At 38.9% G+C, this 20,554-nt stretch overlaps 1 protein-coding gene across 1 annotated transcript in view; it reads right to left on the bottom strand.

The window, feature by feature from the left end:
- Positions 1-9,341: 9,341 nt before the first annotated feature.
- LOC122152896 (insulin-degrading enzyme-like) overlaps positions 9,342-20,554 on the bottom strand; it is a 63,309-nt gene continuing 52,096 nt past the window's right edge. Inside the window, exon 8 of the mRNA XM_042788004.1 lies at positions 9,342-9,527. Coding sequence (XP_042643938.1) covers positions 9,342-9,527 — 186 coding nt within the window. The remainder of the gene's footprint in view (positions 9,528-20,554) is intronic.

Below are 20,554 nucleotides of genomic sequence, written 5' to 3'. Positions count from 1 at the left end.
AAGATGGCAGTATTTGATTTGGAAGAATAAATCCTGGCGCTAGCTGCAGTTTGGATTCTTTTTTATTATTCATTGTACCACAGCACCTAAGTGACAGGCTGTCAATAATTAAAGGGAGGGCAGGAGAAGAGAGGGCACATGTTTCACAGTCTTCTGACCTGCCATAATTTTCCTTCTCTCTCAGCATGAAGATTCTCTAGTGACTGTGTAGTAATAATCTATTTACAGGCTTTACAACACCTGCATTCCGGACTCCAGCAACTCTTTCCTAGGAAATCCTTCATTTCAGGCTTGCTTTTTAATGATTTGCCAATTAAGATTTGTCTTATAATGAAGTGACAATACTAAAGATGTCAGCACCGTATTGCTTCCATTTCACATTTTTTTGTGTTTGAGAATACATTGAATTTACAGTACTAATAATCACCTTGTATCCAGATATTTAACAATTAGCTATGAAATACCATGTTTAAGTTAAAATTATATGCAACTTCAAAGGAGCTATTGCCTTAGGAGAAAATAAAGTTGATAGCTTACTAAGTATTCACTCTAGATTTCTTCAGTACCTCACAGAATCATTATAGTTGCCTTGTAGCACATTTTTTCTTTACAAGAGTGTCATGTGAAAACCTTGTGTAAATAACCAAACCAATCAGCCCAAATCAGAATAAAAGCTATCTTAAACAGAACACTTAGACTATTCTTATTTTCAATGTATCCATGGAAATCCTGTCTTTATTATGCATAAATACTTTTTTCACCATCCCAAATCATTTATTTCACTGGGTTACACGGGTCTGTGAAGATCTTTTTATTGCTTTGATTAAAGACTCCACAGTACTCTTGAGGCTCAATGCAAGTCATAAATGGATATCATAAATCCAGTGCTCCTGGCTGGTTACAGAGTTGATAAATTAGTTTCTGGTAACATGATCACCTTTTATTATTTATGATAGTTGCTTCCAAAGTAGAGTTGTGATTCTCAAACTGGGTTATGAGGCTTGCAAGATCAGAAGAAAGGTAAAATTAGGGCATCCAACCAATATTGGACTCACAAATCCTCTCCTCATCATAACCAGAGATAAACTCTTGTGCTCATAAGTGCAGTTCTGTAGACCATGTGACTAGTTGTGCATCTTTTATGAAAGAATTTGGTAACCTGTCAGATGTACTTCTAATCCCCTAAAGGGGGAAAGATAAGCATGTGACTTTTTACTTCCTCTGAAAGATGGTGGTGTCTTCTGCTCCTCACATTATCTCTCTAGGAAATCTGCTTTCCATCCTGGACTTGATTATGGTACTTTTAAGATCACAGACTGTTTGCATCCATTTGATGTACTGGTGTGTGCTGAACACATCTTGGTTATAACACTCAAATACTGTGTCAGGAAAGGGGCAATGGCTTTTTAGGACTCTTGCAGCTGAAAGTGAATATGAAATGTGACCAAATCTGTATCAGTGAAGTTTAGGTCACAATAGAAGTATTCACTTTGAAACAAGTTTATGAATATTTACAGCCTACTACTAAGATGTGGCAGGTAACAGTGGAGTAGATGCTAAAGCCTTCTGAGAATAATCCCTGCCAAGATAAAATTCTCTGATACATTTGGATAGAAATAAGTGGGACAAGTAGAAGAGGGTTTTGTCTTGACAACCCCCAAGATAGCAAGTAAGATAGCCCATAATAACTTTCTATGAAGAGAAATGTTTGAAGAATCACTTTCAAGCAAAATTTGTAAGAAGTCTTTATGATAAATTAGTAACATTGTTCATGTAATGTTCTGTTCCTTCCCTGTGTGGACTTTCCTTCATCCCTCTGTCCTGCCCAAAAATGTTTCTGTTTCAAGCAGCCAAACAGCAGAATGGCTGAAAATAGATGACTCCCACTGCTGTATTATTCTGCCTAGTTAGTGTCTGTCTATTAGGCTGATGGTATAACCTTGGCAGATGTATATTAAAAGAAAAAAAAATCAAACATGGCTAAAAGACTTTTTGAAAAGGTAGTCTTTGGTTTTGTAGCAACATTTTTAGGCAGTTCCAACTCCCTGCAGTCTCTGTCTTTGAAAAAAAATTGGGGCCTTTGCCAGAATTCATGTTAACTACTGCTGGCAAAAACCTACAGGCAAACTGGCCCTTTATCTGGAAGCAGCAGCTGCAGCACCACATTTCAGAGAAACTGCATCTCTCAGTAACCTCTCAAAATTTCATCACCTTGCTCCCATAAGAGCAGCTATGTTAAACATTTGTTCTCTTCCAAAATATATATCCTTGAAACTAAAGGAATATCTAACAGGCAAATATAAAAAATCTAGGAAGATGGGAGACACCTTGACAGGTTATATGAATGCTGCTGTTAGGATATGCTAGCAGCATTTTATGTTTCTGCATTTTGTACATTTCAGTAAGATAGGACAAATTCCTACAGGGTTGACCTATACTGAATGAAATGCACTTATCTTCCATCTGTCACCACAGCAGGGAAATGCATGTGATATGTATTATGAGATCAACTAGCCTACCTAGAAAAAGAAACATGTTTATGGGTGCAGAAGCCTGTCTGGGTTCCATGCTGTCCCATGGCTGAGAGATGGGAGGGAACAAAACTGACTGAATTAAAAAGTGCATAAAATGAGTTTTGCAACATTTCATGTGCACATTTTAACTTTTTCTGCCAGTGTGCTTCCAAAGAGAGATAGATATTGTTTCAAATCATGAATGAAACTGTCCCAGTTGCTATATGCAATATTGCACTCATATTGTTGAATATTGGATAGATGGTCCCAACTCTACAGTTTTTATCCATATGCAAATTTCAGCATACCTATGTGAGACTTAAGGTTGTAAACTCAAGTCCTGCATTATCTACTGCCCACAGTTCTACTGCACTAGAAGATTAAATGAAGGGTCCTTCCACAAAAGTGCAACAAGTGTTCAGGAACTCCCAGAAACAGCTGTGGACAGTCATTGTCTCCTGCACTCAATACAAGACTTGCAACACTGGCTGCTGCTCCACTCTCTCTGTGCATTTTTCTATCAATATCTGGCATGTGGGCATGGAGTGAAAAGATCTTGTGATGCAATTGGCTGCCATGAGCTGTCAGCAGGCTGTGTTTGGTAAATGGGATCGAGGCTGGGAGAAAGCACATAATGTTGCTTTCAAGGAAGTTAGCAAGGTCAGGGGCTTCTCTCCCACCTGTGCATAAACAAGCTGTAAAAGAGGTACTCTTTGTGCTACTTGGGCTCAACTGGTCTGTCAGATTTAATGTGCAGTTTGCATACTCATGTTTAAATATACAAGGGCTACAAAGCTAGGGTAAAAAAAAAATGAGGCTTCCTTTAGACTAAAAGAACTATGAGATAGAAACAAGGGAGCATTTGAATAGTGTTTCTCCAGGTATTAAAACAGAGAAAGTTTAGCTTGCTTGATACATGTTTCTTCAGAGGAAAAAAAAAATGTCCACAACTGTCTGAAAATGTTACATAGGAAATGTGATTCTTGCTCTAACTGCTCAGGGTGTTGCAGACACCTTGAAAAGTTCTTTAGGTGCTTTAGGGAAGCACTGAAAGCTGGTGCTCACTGTTGATCATTTTGGGAAAATACTTAGCCTGCAATGTCTAACTCAGGTTTTGAAACCATGTCTTGGGCATACAAAGCAAGACCATCAGAGTACCTATGGAAAAACATAAAGCTGTTTTTTCAGCCTATGAATATATCCAGTATTTTCACTCAGGTAAATGAAAACATACTCTTTTGCCCACCTGAATGCTGATGGGTGGTGTTTGCTTTTGTGTTTGGAAAAGTTTAGATTTCCTGATACTATTCTTGCAATCCATAAAGAACAGTATATTTCTCTTCTACCTCTGTCTGCAGAGGATGACTCTGTCTAGCCTGCAGGCAAATATAATTCAGAGGATTTAGAGAGAGGTGGTTCCATTTGGCAGTACAAGCAAAGGACAGTGTGGCATGGCTATCATAGTGCAGAAAGTCTCATACCATTGTAGGAAATCAGTATCAAAACAACCACATGTCAGTGGTTGCAAGAACTAGAGAATATGCTACCTAATTTTGCAGAATGACATAACTCTACTTCTGAAATTTAGTATTTACTCAGCTTCTTTTCAGAAGTGTGAAAACTGTCTTGATACAAACTGGGATTATTTCGAATTAATTGCACAAATTGCTTGTCACATACAATATTCCTTTATTGCTTGAGAAGTACTCTCTCAGCTGCAGTTACTTTGGGCAGTAGTGCCTAATATTAGTTAATTAAAGATCTGTATTCTTTCTGGATTATCTTGTGTCTTATCCTTCACTTTGTACACTGATGTAAATTTGAATTGGTTAGGATTATGTTTACTGTTAAATATTCAGAATGAAGTTCTTTACTCAAATAAATGCTTTGGTCATAATCTGACTGTTTAAAATAAGCTAACATCACTTTTCAGTATTATTGACATATAGATGCCCTGTGGTGCCTGATGCTCTTCCAGAATGTTTTGAGCAGTGGCAAGTCTTTGAAAAGCAAAAAACATTATTTTAACAGGTGCCTCAAATGTATCATGACACTTTCTGTGCAGGAGCTGGCTGTAGATGCTGGGAATTATGTGTATGAAATCAAACTGTATTAATTGCATGAAGTGTAGTTATGTTGAATGAGGTAGAAATTATGGAGGGACTATTAGGAACATCCTAGTGAAGCTGTAGTTTTGATGGGAAGACAACTGGAACATAGAGTTAAGATCAAAGGAAAGATGCACTCAGCCTGCCTTATCTTCCTGTTTTCTGCATTGTCTTAAACATGTTTAGATACTTGTTGATATAGGATTGTCAGTACTAAGATGGGCTACATAGTACAGTACAAGTTGCGGGGTGATTGGTAGGTAAGTCTTGCACAGGAATCTGTGCTGGTGAAAGGGAAAGTCAGTCCTACATACGATTCTTCAAGTCCTCAGATACAGTAGTAGGGCATGCACGAAGTAATCTTGTGTTTCCTCCACAAGACATGTGAAATTCACATTCAAAGCATTTTTTTTCTAAGAGGAATAGTATTTCAAGGTTTTTTTAAAAAATGTTTTCTCTAAATTTAATTTAAATTCAATTAAATACAATTAAAATCAGAGGCTGAAAATTAGAGCTTTGATCTGAGAGAACAGTGAATTACAACTGTTTCAGTTTGCTCATGCCCATTTCAGCTGCCATACCACTTACAGGTACACCACTCCAGGAAGCCATTAAGCCACAAAACTTGGATCTTTTATCAACAAAAGCATTTTAATTTTTCTACCCAAATCAGCTGTTCCAATCAATTGTTTATTGATCATTTGATTTGCCTGTTCCTAAGATAACACAATTTTCATATTTAGTTGTTAAGAATTTTCATACACATCAACGGGGCACTTTTGGGACCAGCATAAATGAACTGGAAAATGGATTCCTCAGTAGCAGTTACCTAATACTTATCTTCATGGAAGTTAATTGAGCAGATAAGCCTCCCCTTCTATTTCTTGTAGTCTTCAGTTGTCAAACAGCTTTTCTTAAGGAAGAGCCTAGATGTTAGCACTGGCAGTCACAGCCAAAAGTGATAGAAGGACAGAGGGCTTTTCTGTGTCTTGGAAAGGAAGTCTCAGCCTACACTGAAATAGCAATGGCTTCAAAAGTACAGGAAATAAGGAAAAAAATAATGTGAGCCTTTTCTCTGTTTACTGAGGGAGCTGTACACAGCAAGTGTGTCTTTTATAGGAGAAAGTGACTTCTAAAGATAAATAAATTCATATTCACATTAGCATGAAATGGAAAAAACCTGTTATCTACATGCACAGAAGGGGAATATGAGGCACAGGCAGGTTAAAACAGCCTATAGTCATACAGGAAAGCTGAGACAGAATAAGAAATGGGATACAAAACTTGCCAGTCATTTCCTATGATCTCCTTACTTACCTCATTTCCCCCATAATGGGGGCTGGGAATTAATTTAATTCCACATCTTAATACTAGGACCTCATGCAGGGGAAGAGTGGAGAAGTGTTCAGAACTGTTGTGCTTCCCTGAATAACACTATCTCTGAGACAAATCCTAAAACGCTGGAGTGTCTTAAAATGACTAAAATGATTCAACTTCATTAGGATTAAATGTTCTGAAGACTTCATGATGCAAAGTGTGTGAAATAATTTGGAGATGAAAAGGGAACAGTTTCCAGTTTGAAGAGATTTATTTTGAGTCTTAAGACAATCTTGTATTATTTCTTGACATACAACTTGTGATCTATCAGCATGAAAGGCTCCAGAATATAAGAAAATTGAATCTTAATTAGTATGTTGATGGAAAGTTATAAATGCATACTCCTTGCTCATCTGTACTGAATTTGATTTGACAGCATTTTAAAGTAATTATTAGAATTTGGGTTTTTTGGTTTTGTAGTTTTTCTTTTGGTTGTTTTTTTGTGTTTTTTTTTTTTTGTTTGTTTTTTTGGTTGGTTGGTTGGTTGGTTTTTGGTTGTTTTGTTTTGTTTTGTTTTTACTTTTACAGTATTATGTCAGTATTTCCCAGATTTTGGTTCGCAAGCAATATATTTCTCACAAGATCTGAAAATAGCACTTGTCGCCACACTAATCACCTGTCCTTGCAGCCCACACTGACAGGAAGTGCCATTAGGATCTTGCCTTTATAATGTTACTTGCTCCACAGCTTCCCAAGGGTCAAGTAAAAGTTGAAGGCAACTTATTCATAGGGATAAAACTGTTCGAAAAAAATAGCTCTAGTCTGGATTTGGGGAGGATAATTGTGGTGGGTTGACCTTGGCTTCCTGCCAGACACCCATGTAGCTGCTCTCTCACTCCCCTTCTCAACTTGACAGGGGAGAAAATAAGATGGCAAAGCTGATGGGTCAAGATTAAAGACAAGGAGATCACTTACGAGTCACCATCATGGGCAAAACTGACTGGACATGGGGAAAATTAATTTGGTTTATTGCCAATTTAAAAAATAGAGTTACATGGTGAGAAACAAAGACAAAACTAAACCTACTTCCCTCCAACCCTTCTTCCCAGTCTCAGCTTCACTTCCTCACTCCCAACTCTTCCAGCTCCTCCGCACCAAGCAGAGTAGGGGGACAGGGAATAGGGGTTGTGGTCAGTCCACTACCATTCCTCTCAGCTGCTCTTTCCTCCTCAAACTTCCCCCCTGCTCCAGCATGGAGTTCCTCCCACAAGATACAGTCCTTCATGAACTTCTTCAAAGTGGGTCCTTCCCATGTGTTGCAGCTCTTCAAGAACTGTTCCAGTGGGATGTTCTCCGCAGGGTGCAGTCCTTCAGCAAAGGACTACTCCAGCATGAGTCCCCTACAAGCAACAGTTCCTGCCAGGAAACCTGCTCCTGCACAGGCTTCTCTGCACAGACTTCAGGTCCTTACAGGAGCCTACTCCAGTGTGGGCTCCTAGGTCCGGAGGCTGCACAGGCTGTGGCTTCCTTCAGGGCATCTCTGTCTGCTCTGGCACGAGATCTTCCACAGGCTGCAGAGTGGCTATGTGCTTCACTGTGGACTTCTATGGGCTCCACTATGGACCTCTACGGGCTGCAAGTGGACAGTATGCATGAGCATGGTCTTCTCTGGGGGCTGCAGGGGAATCTCTGCTCCAGCACCAGAAGTACCTCCTCTCCCTCGTTCTTCACTGAACTTGGTGTCTGCTGGACTCTTTCTCCCACATTTTTCTCACTCCTCTCTCTCACATCTGCTGTGCAGCACTTTTTCCCTTATTTAAATATGCTATTACTCAGTCACCACCATCTTGGCTGAGGGGCTTAGCTGTGCCCTGCAGTGGGTCCACTGGAGATGGATGGAATCTGTTTTGTCTGTCATAGGGCAGTGCCAGCATGTCCTCACAGAGGCCACACCTGCAGCCTCCTTTACCACTGCCTGGGCATGGGCACCTGATGCAGTAGTGCAGTGCTTGATGGAGAACCTTTTGGTTTCTCTGTTAGAAGTTAGAGGCTGCTCTATATGTTTTGTGGATATAACTCATGAAACTATCATAAAAACCCATTTAGAATAGAATAGAATAGTTCAGTTGGAAGGTACCTACAATGATCATCAAGTCCGACTGCCTGGCCACTTCAGGGATGAACAAAAGTGAGAGCAAGTTATTAAGGGTATTGTCCAAATGCCTCTTAAACACTGACAGGCTTGGGGCATTGACCACCTCTCTAGGAAGCTAGGTCCAGAATTTGACCACCCTTTCAGTAAAGAAATGCTTCCTAATGTCCAGTCTGAACTTCCCTCTATGGCACAGCTCTGAGCCATTTCTAGGCATCCTGTCACTGGATCCCAGGGAGAAGAGCTCAGCACCTCCCTCTCCACTTCCCCCCCCCCCCCCGGAAGCTGTAGAGAGCAATGAGGTCACCCCTCAGCCTCCTTTTCTTCAAACCAGACAAACCCAAAGTCCTCAGCCCCTCCTCACAGGACATGCCTTCCAGCCCTTCCACCAGCTTTGTTTCCCTCCCCTGGACACGTTCAAGGACCTTCACATCCTTCTGAAATTATGGGGCCCAGAACCACCCACAGCACTCAAGGTGAGGCCGCCCCAACGCTGAATACAGTGGGATAATCACCTCTTTTGACCGGCTGGCTACGCTGTGTTTGATGCACCCCAGGAGGCAGAGGTTTGCCCTCTGGGCTGCCAGGGCACACTGCTGGCTCACACTGAGCCTGCTCTCGCCCAGCACCCCCGGACACCTTTCTGCGGGGCTGAGCTCCAGCTGCTTCTCTCCCAGTTTGTACTTGTGCCCAGCATTATTCCTTCCCAAGTGCAGAGTCCAGCATTTGTTCTTGTGAAATGTCATGCCAAGGATGATTGCCCAACACTCCAGTCTATCTGGATCTGTCTGCAAGGACTCTCGTCCCTCAAGAGAGTCAACGGTACATCTCAGTTTGGTATCATCGGTAAACTTGTTAATGCTGCATATAACTCCTACATCCAAGTCATTGGTAAATATATTGAACAGAACTGGCCCTAGAATTGAGGCCCATTCACTACAACTCTTTGAGCCCTGCCCTTCAGCCAGTTCATCATGCAGCATGATGTGAACCTGCTTGTCTCACAGTTCAAATGATTGCTGTGAGGAACAGTATCAAAAGCCTTTACATAGCTAAAGATATTGTCTTGCAGCATATACCCTTTTATGAATATTTCTTCAGTATCTTTAATACTCATACCCTTTAAGCCAGAGAAGACAATCTGCAAATCAAGCAAATTACAGTTGAGTACATTACTCTTTTGCAGTGCTCACAGCTAATTGCTCTGGTGGTAAGCTTTTCTTTTTAGTATTTGTGTAGCTGTATTGCTGCTTATTCATCCAGGGTCTGCTGAATAAGTGCTTGACAGCTGGGCATGTTTAACGGGGTTGTTGGGTAGCCATGAAGAAGGTGGCTTCTTTGCTCTGCCCAGGGCTGCTCCGTGCCTGAAGGGAAAACATCACAGTCTCCTTGAGGTTCTCTGCAGTATGAGCTGGGACAGGAGAAGACAACAACAGCCTACAGGGCAGGACCAGGTAGAGAGTGGTGACAAAGGGCAGACAGAAACACCAACTTTCCACACGGATTTTGAGAAGCCCAGAGTAATGAAAGACCATGGCAACTCAGGAGGCCCATAAAAGCTTTTCACCTCAAGATAAGCCTAAATGAATGGACTGACTTGCCAGGACAGTGGACAAGGCAAGGAAAGATTTGTGTATGAATCCTTCAGTTTCTGTCTGTCTTCATTTGCTCCAAGTTTTCTAAAAGCTTTACTCTATCCTAGTTTGTGTTCAAATGAAAGACAACCTTAGACATTCAAAGCCACTTTGTTGCACAGGTGGAACCACTCCAAAATTCTCATTAACTCAGGTTCCCATTATAATTTGCATTTACATGTATAGGTTATATACTAGCTGCTTCTGCCATCTTGCTGAGTCACAGTGCTTTCAAAAAAGGCAATAATGTTCTTTGCTTAACATGCATTTATTATTTGTAGTCCATTTCCTGAGTATTTTGTACAGTGTTTTGAAGGGACTTGTTACTGAGGATAGGGATATCATTAGTGAACATACCATCTGAAAATAACTGAATAGGATGATCTCATTTTATTTATAGCTTCATAGATGATAGGAGTTAACACCATAGGCCAGGGGCTAATGTCAAATTATTTTCTGCTACACTTAGTAACTTATAGTGAATTACAGTAGGGACATACACACTAGAAAAACAAACAAACCCCCTCCCAAATATCACATTAAGTCTTCTCCTTATATTACAGCTTTTAAAATCTTAATCTCTCTCTAGATAACAACAGAAAGGTAGAAGAAGAGAAAGAACCCAATACTTGAGTCCCATTCCCGATCCAGACCCCATTGACTATAGTTGCTTGGTAACTCTGGTGCAGACCTGTGCACACAGCACAGCATTTTATTTTTTTTTTTCTTTCTGAGATGGCACTACAGTTAGCTTATACAGTTTACAGTACTTTCTTCCTTGCTCATATGAACCAGTTTTGGTGGTTGGGACAGATGCACACTTTTCCTCCTGAAATGCAAACTATATTTTGATGGTCACAGCAACTCCAGGAGCGTATCACACATGAGACAAGCTGAATGGTCAAAGGAGTACTAAGTGTGCATGAACTTTGCAATCACAGCAGATTCGTAGGCAACCTGCACTTGTGTGGGCCTGCCCAGCAAGGTCTGCCTCTGGCTATAAAATGAAGGTGCAAAATACTGCTTTGCTTTTTCTTTGTCATATTGGAAATATTAAATCTAAACCACAGATCTGAGAATTGGTTTCCTCTGGTTATATGACTTTGATACACCAACCAGAAATCCAAGTGCCTGACATTGGATGCAAACATTTAGCTGCGGAAGTGATTTCAACTGAACAGCAACTTGTCATCAAATTTAGCATGTCTTGCTGTGTTATCATCAAAGCTAATCAGTAAAGATTGACTTCCACTCAGTTACTGAGAAAAATATCAAAATCCTGGGCCAATATATATTTCCTGATAAATCTATGTAGCCTGTTCAGTGACCTCACATCTTTGACACCATTTTAAGGTCTGCCAGAAAGAATTTTTAATCCAATTGAATGTTTTTCTAGCTTGCAGTAAGTATTAGTAGGACATATGTAAAGGGATTATGAAATATCATTAACAGATACAATATTGTGCTAAGTAGGTGAAGTATAAAATGATACTAAATAAAGTGTCTGCAAAAATCCAGGTCTACAATAATCCACACACTGTCAACCTGTTGTACGTGTTTCTGACAGAACGGCAGGTTTCATCTTACACTGAAATTATTTTGATCAGATTTGGTTGTTTCTTGGCTTCTTTCTTCGCATTCTTCAATCATACTGTCCTACCTCTCAGATGCCAGTCCTGGGACTAGGTGCAATTCTGTATTTAACTGGCTTTTCCATTCTTAATGAATATTACTGTTGTGATTATATCGAATTAAAGCTTTTAATGTTTTTCTAAAACAGCAAAGGATATGGGATTATTCTATCTGTCCACAATATCATTCTTTACAGCTATAATATCCAACATTGTTCCAAATACAGAGCAGAACCTTCTACTTTTTCTACATTGCCATCTATAGCTTCACCATCTTAATCTTATTGTCAATTATCTGTTACCAAAGCAAAGCTCTTATTAACTTTGTTATGCTGCTGCATGCATATGATGCATATAAAGTACAATAGTTTGCCCAGAACTGGTTTTTGCTGGGTCCTTTCATTGTGCTGAGCATTTCAGAGGTAAGTCATTGAAACATTACAAGATCCCACCTACATGAAAATCTTTAGCTCTTTGGCATTAACTCTGAAAGCTTTGGATGTAATATCCTATGCCACCTGCATGGGATACTGTACTCTGGTGCAGCCAGTGCCTAAAGGCAAGGTCACATTTGTGTTTCATAGTGTCAAAGGTGCTAGGTCCTGAATACAGTTGTATTGTCCCATGTCTGTCAGGCAGTGCTCAGCAAGTTACATTGATGTTTCCACCAGTTAAGCTATAAAAGCCAAACCTTCACAAAATGAACTGACAGGGGTCTCTATCATGATCTGAATATAGGACTTAAGGAAACTTAATTAATTGTTTCTTTTATTGTAGTGGCCATTGGTATGCATTTAGTTTTCCTCATTAAGAACTTGTGTTTACCTTGTAACTTTATATTCACTCACATTTAATTGCCATGCGTCCTGGGTTTGAGTGAGAGGTGGGTTTTTTTGGTAGCAGGGGAGGGGGATATAGGGGTGGCCCCCCATGAGAAGCTTCTTGATGCTCTCCAGCCTCCAAGTCAGCTCCACCTCTGCACCAAAACTGAGCCAATCAGCTGTGCCTCTGCGATAATGTATTTAAGAAAGGACGTGGTGACGTGCAGTGGGACTTGTGAGGAGGAGTTGCTGCATCTGCGTGAACACCAAGGTCAGTGGAGGAACGGAGGAAGAAAGGAGGGGGGAGGTGTGCCGGAGCAGAGACCCCCCTGTATCCTGTGGGGAGACGGCAGGGCAGCCCCCCCTGCCACCCATGAAGATCTGCGGTGGAGCAGACACTGATTTATGGCCTGTGTTTTGCCTGGTTGATCAAGGTTCTGTGCCCAAAGAAGGCCAGGGTCTTGTGGGAAAAGGTAGCCCCGCTGCTGTAACTCAGCGCTGGGAGGATTGCAGCATGCGGCGGAGTCCCACGCCGGAGCAGCTCGGGAAGGGCTGCAGCCGTGGGAGAGAATCCAGTCGGAGGAAGCTGGTGACCCACAATGGAGCAGTGTGGGGAACGCTGCGGCCCATGGGAGGAACTCACATTGGACTAAGTTTGTGGAGAACTGTCTCCTGTGAGAGGGGGACCATGATCGAACAGGGGGAAGAAGTTCCAGAAGCTTCCCCCCACCAAAGATGGACGAAGCGGCACCACTGACTGCACCCCCCATTCCCTGCCCCTGCGCCACTGGGGGAGGAGGTAGAGATATCGGGAGCAGAGCTGAGCCTGGGAAGAAGGGAGGGGTGAGGGAAAGGTGTTCTCAAGATGTGGCAATGCTTCTCACTGTCCTCCTCTGTTAAGTGTTGTTGTTAGTGTCTGTAATAGATCTATGTTCTTATTTTTTTTCTTCCCCTAATGAGTCTGCCTTTTTCTAGTGACCATAATGGGTGATTTGCCCCTCCTGGTCCTATCTTGAATCCCAAGCTTGGCTCATTTGTCCCTTCTCATCACTGGAAGAGAAGGGAGGAGTGAGCGATTGCATGGTGTTTGGCTGCTGACCAGGCTCAAACCACACCACCATGTTTTATACTATATTTAAAAGCACATTCATTGTGAAAAATGCTTTATCACCACATCTAAATTAAATGACTTGTTGCAATTTATTGTGTAACTTATGTTTATGGAATAATGGCTTTTGGTATTCAGTAACGTATCTTTCAAGAGAATTTCTAGTTTTCATTAGTACTTTTCTTGTTTTTAGTTTAAAAGAATTTCAAATCATTATAATGGTTGCTTTAAGCCTAGTTGTGTTTTTAGAAGATTCGAACTTGTTTTTTGCATGCTAGCTCTGCATCCTACGTACAGAATATATAAAATTAAATTACCATCATTGGCACTACAGGCAACTGCTAATTTTTACTTTAACTGGATTTCTGCATACATCTGATAAGGTGTTACTACATGCAAAAGAAGAGACTTTTGGTGTTTAACAGGAAAAACCCTTTATGTTTAGAAATTCTCAAACAGGTTTGTTACTGGCTGAATAAGAATATTTAAGAAGAACCCCTGAAATTGAAAAGGCCAGCTTTGAACTGTATTAAAGGTCAAACACGTGTGTCTACGACTGAATCCTGACCTCACTGCAATGAGTCAGAGATTTATTAGTAATTAGAAAATTTATTTCTTTTCTGTGATTTTGTTGCATGAAGGCTATCAGATTTATCTTAAACAAATGCTGCTTAGCAATTTAGAGAGATGACAATTTGTACCATAAGCTTATCCATAAATACGGAGTCCATACTCACTTAAAATTCAATGACAGCATTTTCTTCAGATACAGTGAGCTCAAGGTTAAAGCCATATTCTATAGCATAAGACATTTAGATGAGGCATTGGCAATTTAAAAAACATAAGAGAACATAAAATGTACAAGTGCCAGGATATAATAATATTGAGCCTTATTCTCAGGCAGCAACCACACTGAAGGTTATAATACCCTACAGATTTGAGGGGTTTTGTATATTGAGTAAGACCATCTTTAATTGATGATGGGTTAAAAAAAATATCAGTAGAAAAGTTTAGACTATTTGAATTATTTTAGAGTAAAAAAAAAAAAATGCTCTGCAAGACTCTGGGAAACCCTGGATTTGATTTCTACTTGTGTTTTCTTATAGCAGTCAAATCAGCAGCAGCATTTTTTCAGGAGTTTGCCAAGGACCTAATTACAACAGCACTTACTTTAAATTCCTGGAAAAATAATTAACCAGGAATTTGAAAATAAAAACACAAACCAAAAACCCAAACAAGAAAAAACCCCTATTTTCTCTCTCCCCTCTCTCCCCATATTGCAGGATCAAGATACATTTCTTATCTGACTTGATTCCTTGTATGGTAATTTACTGTAATGACTTTTACCTTAGAAGAGTACTACCTATAGCAACATGTAACCCAGCAATAGTAAGTTTTCAAAAACTAAGTCATGGAAGTATTGATCTATAGAGGCAAGGAATTTCTTCCTTTTTCCTCCTTCCAGAAAGAGAAGGATAGTATTTTAGATGAATGCAAAAAAAGAATTGCTTTTCTGTTCATGCAATTGTTATGCTTTTGAAAGAACACAAGCCCAATACTTGTGTTCAGTCAATTGTAATATGATTTTCCACTTCACCTAATATGAGGAGTTTTAATAGGAAAATGTGCAGTCAGTACTGCTGTTATAACTGGCATTGCACAGTTGCAAAATAACTGTCCCCAAAGAGTGCAGAACTTCAACTAGTATCAAATGGTTGAAGTTATATTACAGTGACTTACTAAGATTAAACACAGAGGGTATTACATAAATATTGTGCTTCTGCAATTCTCTCAGAGGTCACCTGCATACTGACATCCTGAAGTGGAAGTGCAGCTCCACAATAGCAGAAGGCAGTGGAGTTCAAATAAGAGTTGCCAGCAGCAACAGGTGCTGCTGCCATACCATCGGTGAAAGTCTCTCCCAAAATTTACGACATCCAGGGAATCACAGTATCCTCCCATATGCATTGTGTATGTAGGTAATATGTTCATTTTAATAAGACTGAAAAAAGTTTGTTATAAATTTCTCATTAACAGTTATCATATTACACAGTTAATATAACACCATAGTCCCAAAAGTTAGTATAACTTCAGCTTACATTATTAACTAGAGCAAAGTGATTAACACAGTAACTATACAGCTGTAACTAGTTAGTACCTTAAGAAATATTTTCAAAATAACTTTGTTATGCCACAAATTTAAAAAAATAAATAAATTAAACAGTTGTCCCCTCTCCCCCTTTGATAAGGGATCCCTCTCTCCATCAGTCAGTTGGCACTAGATACTGCTTTCTTGTCTTTTAGATCCAAAATCTTTGGTTTCATGTAGATACTGAGCCTAAATAGTAGCCTAAAAATGAACACTTCTCATATGAGGAATTACACTCTTGAAGAACAAACACAGGATCACATGGAAGCACATGAGATGGTACCTGTGGGAAGGTATGAAAAAGGCATGAAAAGATTAAGAGGAATATTAAGTTTGAAAGATGTGACAATTTTATAAATAGCATAGATGAAGAGAAAAAGCAGCAAGCAGGACCAGCAAGCCTCTGTATTCATTAGCTTGTAGCATCATGTAGAGCAGATGAAGACAGAGCAAAATATGAAGATAGAATCCTTTTGCTGAAGGCTAACTGATTTTGGATGATAAAACTAGCAATGTAGTTTGCTTGATATACAAAATTGCCCAGGACAATGCGCTTACATACTGGATGAGAGCTGATAACTCATGGACCATCTATAACATATGCTAGTAGACTGAATTATTACCACTTCGGTGTATAGTCTCTTTAAGAAACAATAAATGTTAAAAACAGAGATGTAAGTATTTCTAATTCTAAGATTAATAACTGAAAAAAGAAAACTCAGCAGAAGATAGGTATTCAAAAGTTACATCTAGTTTGAAGTTATTATATAAGAAATTAGAATAAATTTTTAACATATTACATTTCAAAGTAATGTTAATAAAATACTGTTTGCAAAACTGACAAAGGCTATTTCTTGGACTAATAGCCTAAAAATGATAAAGCAAAAGGATAGTTTTGCAAAATGATCTGAAGACTTAAGTGTTTTTTCCAATGGAACTAATAATCTAGAATTAAGTGTTTTAGTTACCCTGTCCATTGCATCACGTAGAGGATTAGGAACCTGTAGAACAGGATTTACAGAAGTCAGCGTGCTCTGAATATACTTACCACATTGGGCCTCAAATAAGAGACAGCAGAGGAGCATCTGATATCTAAATTCTAGTGGAATGTGTGTGGTGGAGTAAGATTTAGGTTCTGCTCATACCTCAAAGTCAGAAGTTATGCTTTGTGGGACTGAGCTGGTGAAAACTCATTGTGATGGGATTAGGCACCAGCTGAGTAGCTGTCTGCCAAACACAGGGTTGGATTATGGCTCCAGAAGTATCAGTGCATTTTAGCTCAGGTTAGAAGTGACAGTAGATGCAAAGGGGGAAAGATTCTAAAAATCATTTTGAAGTGAAGAGAGAAGAGAATTTAAACCTAGCAATCTATATATTTAGGCTTTTTCATAAGTGTCTCCAAGTTTTTAAATTTACTACAAATTCAGTACTTAATGCTGGTTTGTTTCTTTTCCAGAACGGAAAAATCCTGAAGACAGCGTCTTGTCCTATTCAGTCTACCATGCATTTCGTAAACAGCAGGTTATATACTGACCTCTGTTCTTCTACATCAATATTTCCAATGGTTAATGTCTCCAAATGCTGGGCTACAGTAAACTGACTCTGTTGACTGCATGCTGACTTGCCAGCATCAGTGCTCCTTTGCATTAGACTGAGGAATCAATTAATAAACTATTTACAGTCTGTTCTTTTTCTATTCCCTAAAGGGATTTTCACCTTGAAGAGGAGGAAAAATTTAGTTTTCTCTGTCCAGTAGTTTTCAACTTATACTTCAGAGAATCATAGAATGGTTTGGATTGGAAGGGACCTTCAAGATCATCTATTTCCAACCCCCCTGCCATGGGCAGGGACACCTTCCCCCAGACCAGGTTGCTCCAATCCCCATCCAATCTGGTCTTGAACCCTTCCAGGGAGGGGGCAGCCACAGCTGTTCTGGGCAACCTGTGCCAGGGTCTCTCCACCTTCATAGTGAAGAATTTCTTCCTTATCTCTAATCTAAATCTACCTGATTTCAGTTTAAAGCCATTACCCCTTGTCCTATCACTACATGCCCTTGTAAAGGGTCCCTCCACATCTTTCCTGCAGGCTCCCTTTAAGTATTGAAAGGCCACTATAAAGTCCCCCCAAAGCCTTCTCTTTTCCAGGCTAAACAACCCAAACTCTCTCTACCTTTCTTCATAGGAGAGGTGTTCCAGTCCTCTGACCATCTTTGTGTCCCTCCTCCGGACCCATTCGAGCAGAGCTATGCCCTTCATATGTTATTTGTGTTCTTCAAGTACCATTCTGCATCTAATTTGCCATTTGAACATCAATCATTGATAATAGATGAGCTTTAGCTTTTTGTGATAAAGTTTGGGTTTGAAATTTATTCTCTTTTCACAACATACTCCAGCAATAGGTCTTAAAGCAAGATAGAACAAAATTAAATTAAAGGACAATTTGAGAAACTTGAATTCAGCTAGGTGTAGAAGGCTTGTAATTTCTCACTAACGTGGGATATGCTCTACCGCAAATTACCTTGAATACACTACATTTTTATTATAGGAATGACTCTTCAAAGCTGAGCTGGGATAGGCTAGACATGTATGTAAAGTTATATGTAGAAATAAAACAGATAAATGATGCATTCCTTTTCTAGCAGGGACTCTTTTCTGTCTTGGACCTGACAAGAGAGTTGTAAGTATCTTCACCAATCAAGAAGGCTCCAGCCTACATTTTTGTAGTATGAAATCATTTCAGTGGATTTAATTTTCAGTCAATTTCAGAATTTACTTAATTCTTTTCACAAAATTTATTTTCATTCTTGTTGTTCCAAATGTAAGGTCACATGAAGATTGTCTATATAGATTTCATAAACACTTCAAGTACATTTATTGGTTTAATTTTCCCCTTTAAAGCTGAATTTTAAATAAGCTGGCAGCAAAAGCTATCACATATATATGTTTTTTTATATATAACTAAATGAGAAAATTTACTCTTCCAGTGATTTTCTTTGATTTTTAGTTAACTCTCTCTTCCAAGCTTTCTTCTGAAGTTATTCCTGCATGCAACTGCCCCAGGCAGAAAGGATGGAAACTCCATCTAGCTTCTCTTCCTCAGTTTTTGTAACTCAAAATATGAAAAAGTACTCAGGAAAAAGAGCTAAGCAAAAACTAGTTCCCATTCCTTACCATTAGGAGTGTTTGTCTAGAGCAGCTTTGATAAGTGTTCATGCTTTTCTTTTTTTTTTTTTTTTTTTTTTAACTAGGACAAAAAAATAAGTAGAGAAGCATTCATGATTCTGAGGTAGTAGAATATAATAGAATTGTATTTACTTAAATTGTATGAAGTCACAAGAGCAGAAAATAACTATACAATATTTTAAACCTAGAGTATTGAATCAAAAATCACACTCCTGAAATTTCTTCTACATGGCCTTTTCTCTGGCATCAGATATCTGGTATAGCTTACTTTGATTTTTCTGTAGACAAAAAAAAATAGATTACAAGGAAAAATAATAATTATAGCAAGGCAGTTTATATTTAACTTTTATCTAGCACATAGATCAGAACAACATGAGAAAAATAAGATCATGTGCACATTGAACATTTCATATTTGCTGTACCGCTGTATTTTTCTCATTACCAAAGTTAATTATTGTTCAGTTAACACCATCCTCTAGGTCATTACTAAATACATGAATTATGCTTGTTTTCATATTGAGTCCTTGTATCAGTACATTCATCTCTGTGAGTCTGCTTGATATGAAAAAAATGTACTCCCTTATTCTATACTGCTAATGAGGCAGTATAGTATAGTATGTTATACTATACAGTGTACTATAGTATACTGCTAACAAGGCATTGCTATTTCCATGAATTGTCTGTGCTGTATCGTTAAATGAGTTTTGTTCAGATATACTGTTTTGTCTTTATCCACTGAGACTGTGTGTCAGAAGAGAAATATAAACTTAGTTCAGTGTTCTCTGCTTGACAAGCATCTGCTAGCTTTTTTCCTTAGATGATTACTTCCTGTCAGTAGGAGGTAAAATTCTTCAAAAATACCAGCAACAGACAAGTTTTTGAGTGTTCCTTTTACTCTGTTAGCAGTTCTGCCAGATTTGAGATTTAGATGCCCGTTCTTCAGATAATTTCATCATATCCAGTCCTCATCTATTTTAGCCAAGCATGCTATATCATCTGTTTCATAAGGAAGCCCAAACCCTTGCCATACCTACTGAAAAACTGTTGCAGAACACTTTTAATAGTCAGGAACGGTCCTCTAGTTTACAACCTAAATATACTTGCGAGCATTTTAGAAACATTTGGTCTTCTGTCAGCAATATCCTTTGGATTTTTTCTTAATATGTCATTCATGTATTTACAAAAAGCAATTGTATCTTTTTTCTCTTTCATGTTGTTAGGCCAAAAAAAGTAATGCTCTTTCAGGCACCTATTCTAATATGGATGCTTCATTCCTTTGATCATTCAAGTAGGCTTCCCCTACAGCTTTTCCATTTTCTGTCTTAAATCCACTGTCTAGTCTATTATGAATCTTAATTCTATGCATTTCAGGCTTGATTCCAGCATTAACCTAGGTGTACTATTTTGAAAATTAAAAATGCATAATTCATTAGCATCTTAGTGCAAGCAAGAGAGAAATGTCAGAATCAAATATGAAAAGAAAAACGATAGTTTATTGGAGAGGATTATTATTTTGAACTGAGTCTGGGATTCTTCTTACATAAAGAACTGTGGTAAGCAAGAATACTCTGAAAAAAAACCCGTACTCACTCATAAAAATGGAATTTGGAAGGAAGGGAATTGGATAAAAAAGGAGGGAGAAAGGGTGTAATAAAAGTTGTTGTTTTCAATCTTAGTCCTTCTCTCTGTTTTCACATCAAAAATTCTAGTTTTTCAACTTCCCAACTATCACTTTATTTTCATGCAAGCATTCATTCCACTTAACTTTCTGGAAAACTGGAACAGAGAATTTATGACTACCAAAAAAAAAAAAAAAGGCTTTAAAATTGTAGCTCAGATCTAGTCAGAGTGGCGAGATTGTAGCGGTCAATTTAGAGAGATGCACATTTTCATTTTAGCTACAGTAATAATAATATTGCCACTATTCAAATCAACAACC

The sequence above is a fragment of the Tyto alba genome, unplaced genomic scaffold (genome assembly GCF_018691265.1).
Source record: "Tyto alba isolate M040663 unplaced genomic scaffold, T.alba_DEE_v4.0 Super-Scaffold_13, whole genome shotgun sequence".
Classification (NCBI taxonomy): domain Eukaryota; kingdom Metazoa; phylum Chordata; class Aves; order Strigiformes; family Tytonidae; genus Tyto; species Tyto alba.
The sequence above is the reverse complement of the archived record's forward strand: the minus strand, read 5'-3'. Positions and strand labels throughout refer to the sequence as shown.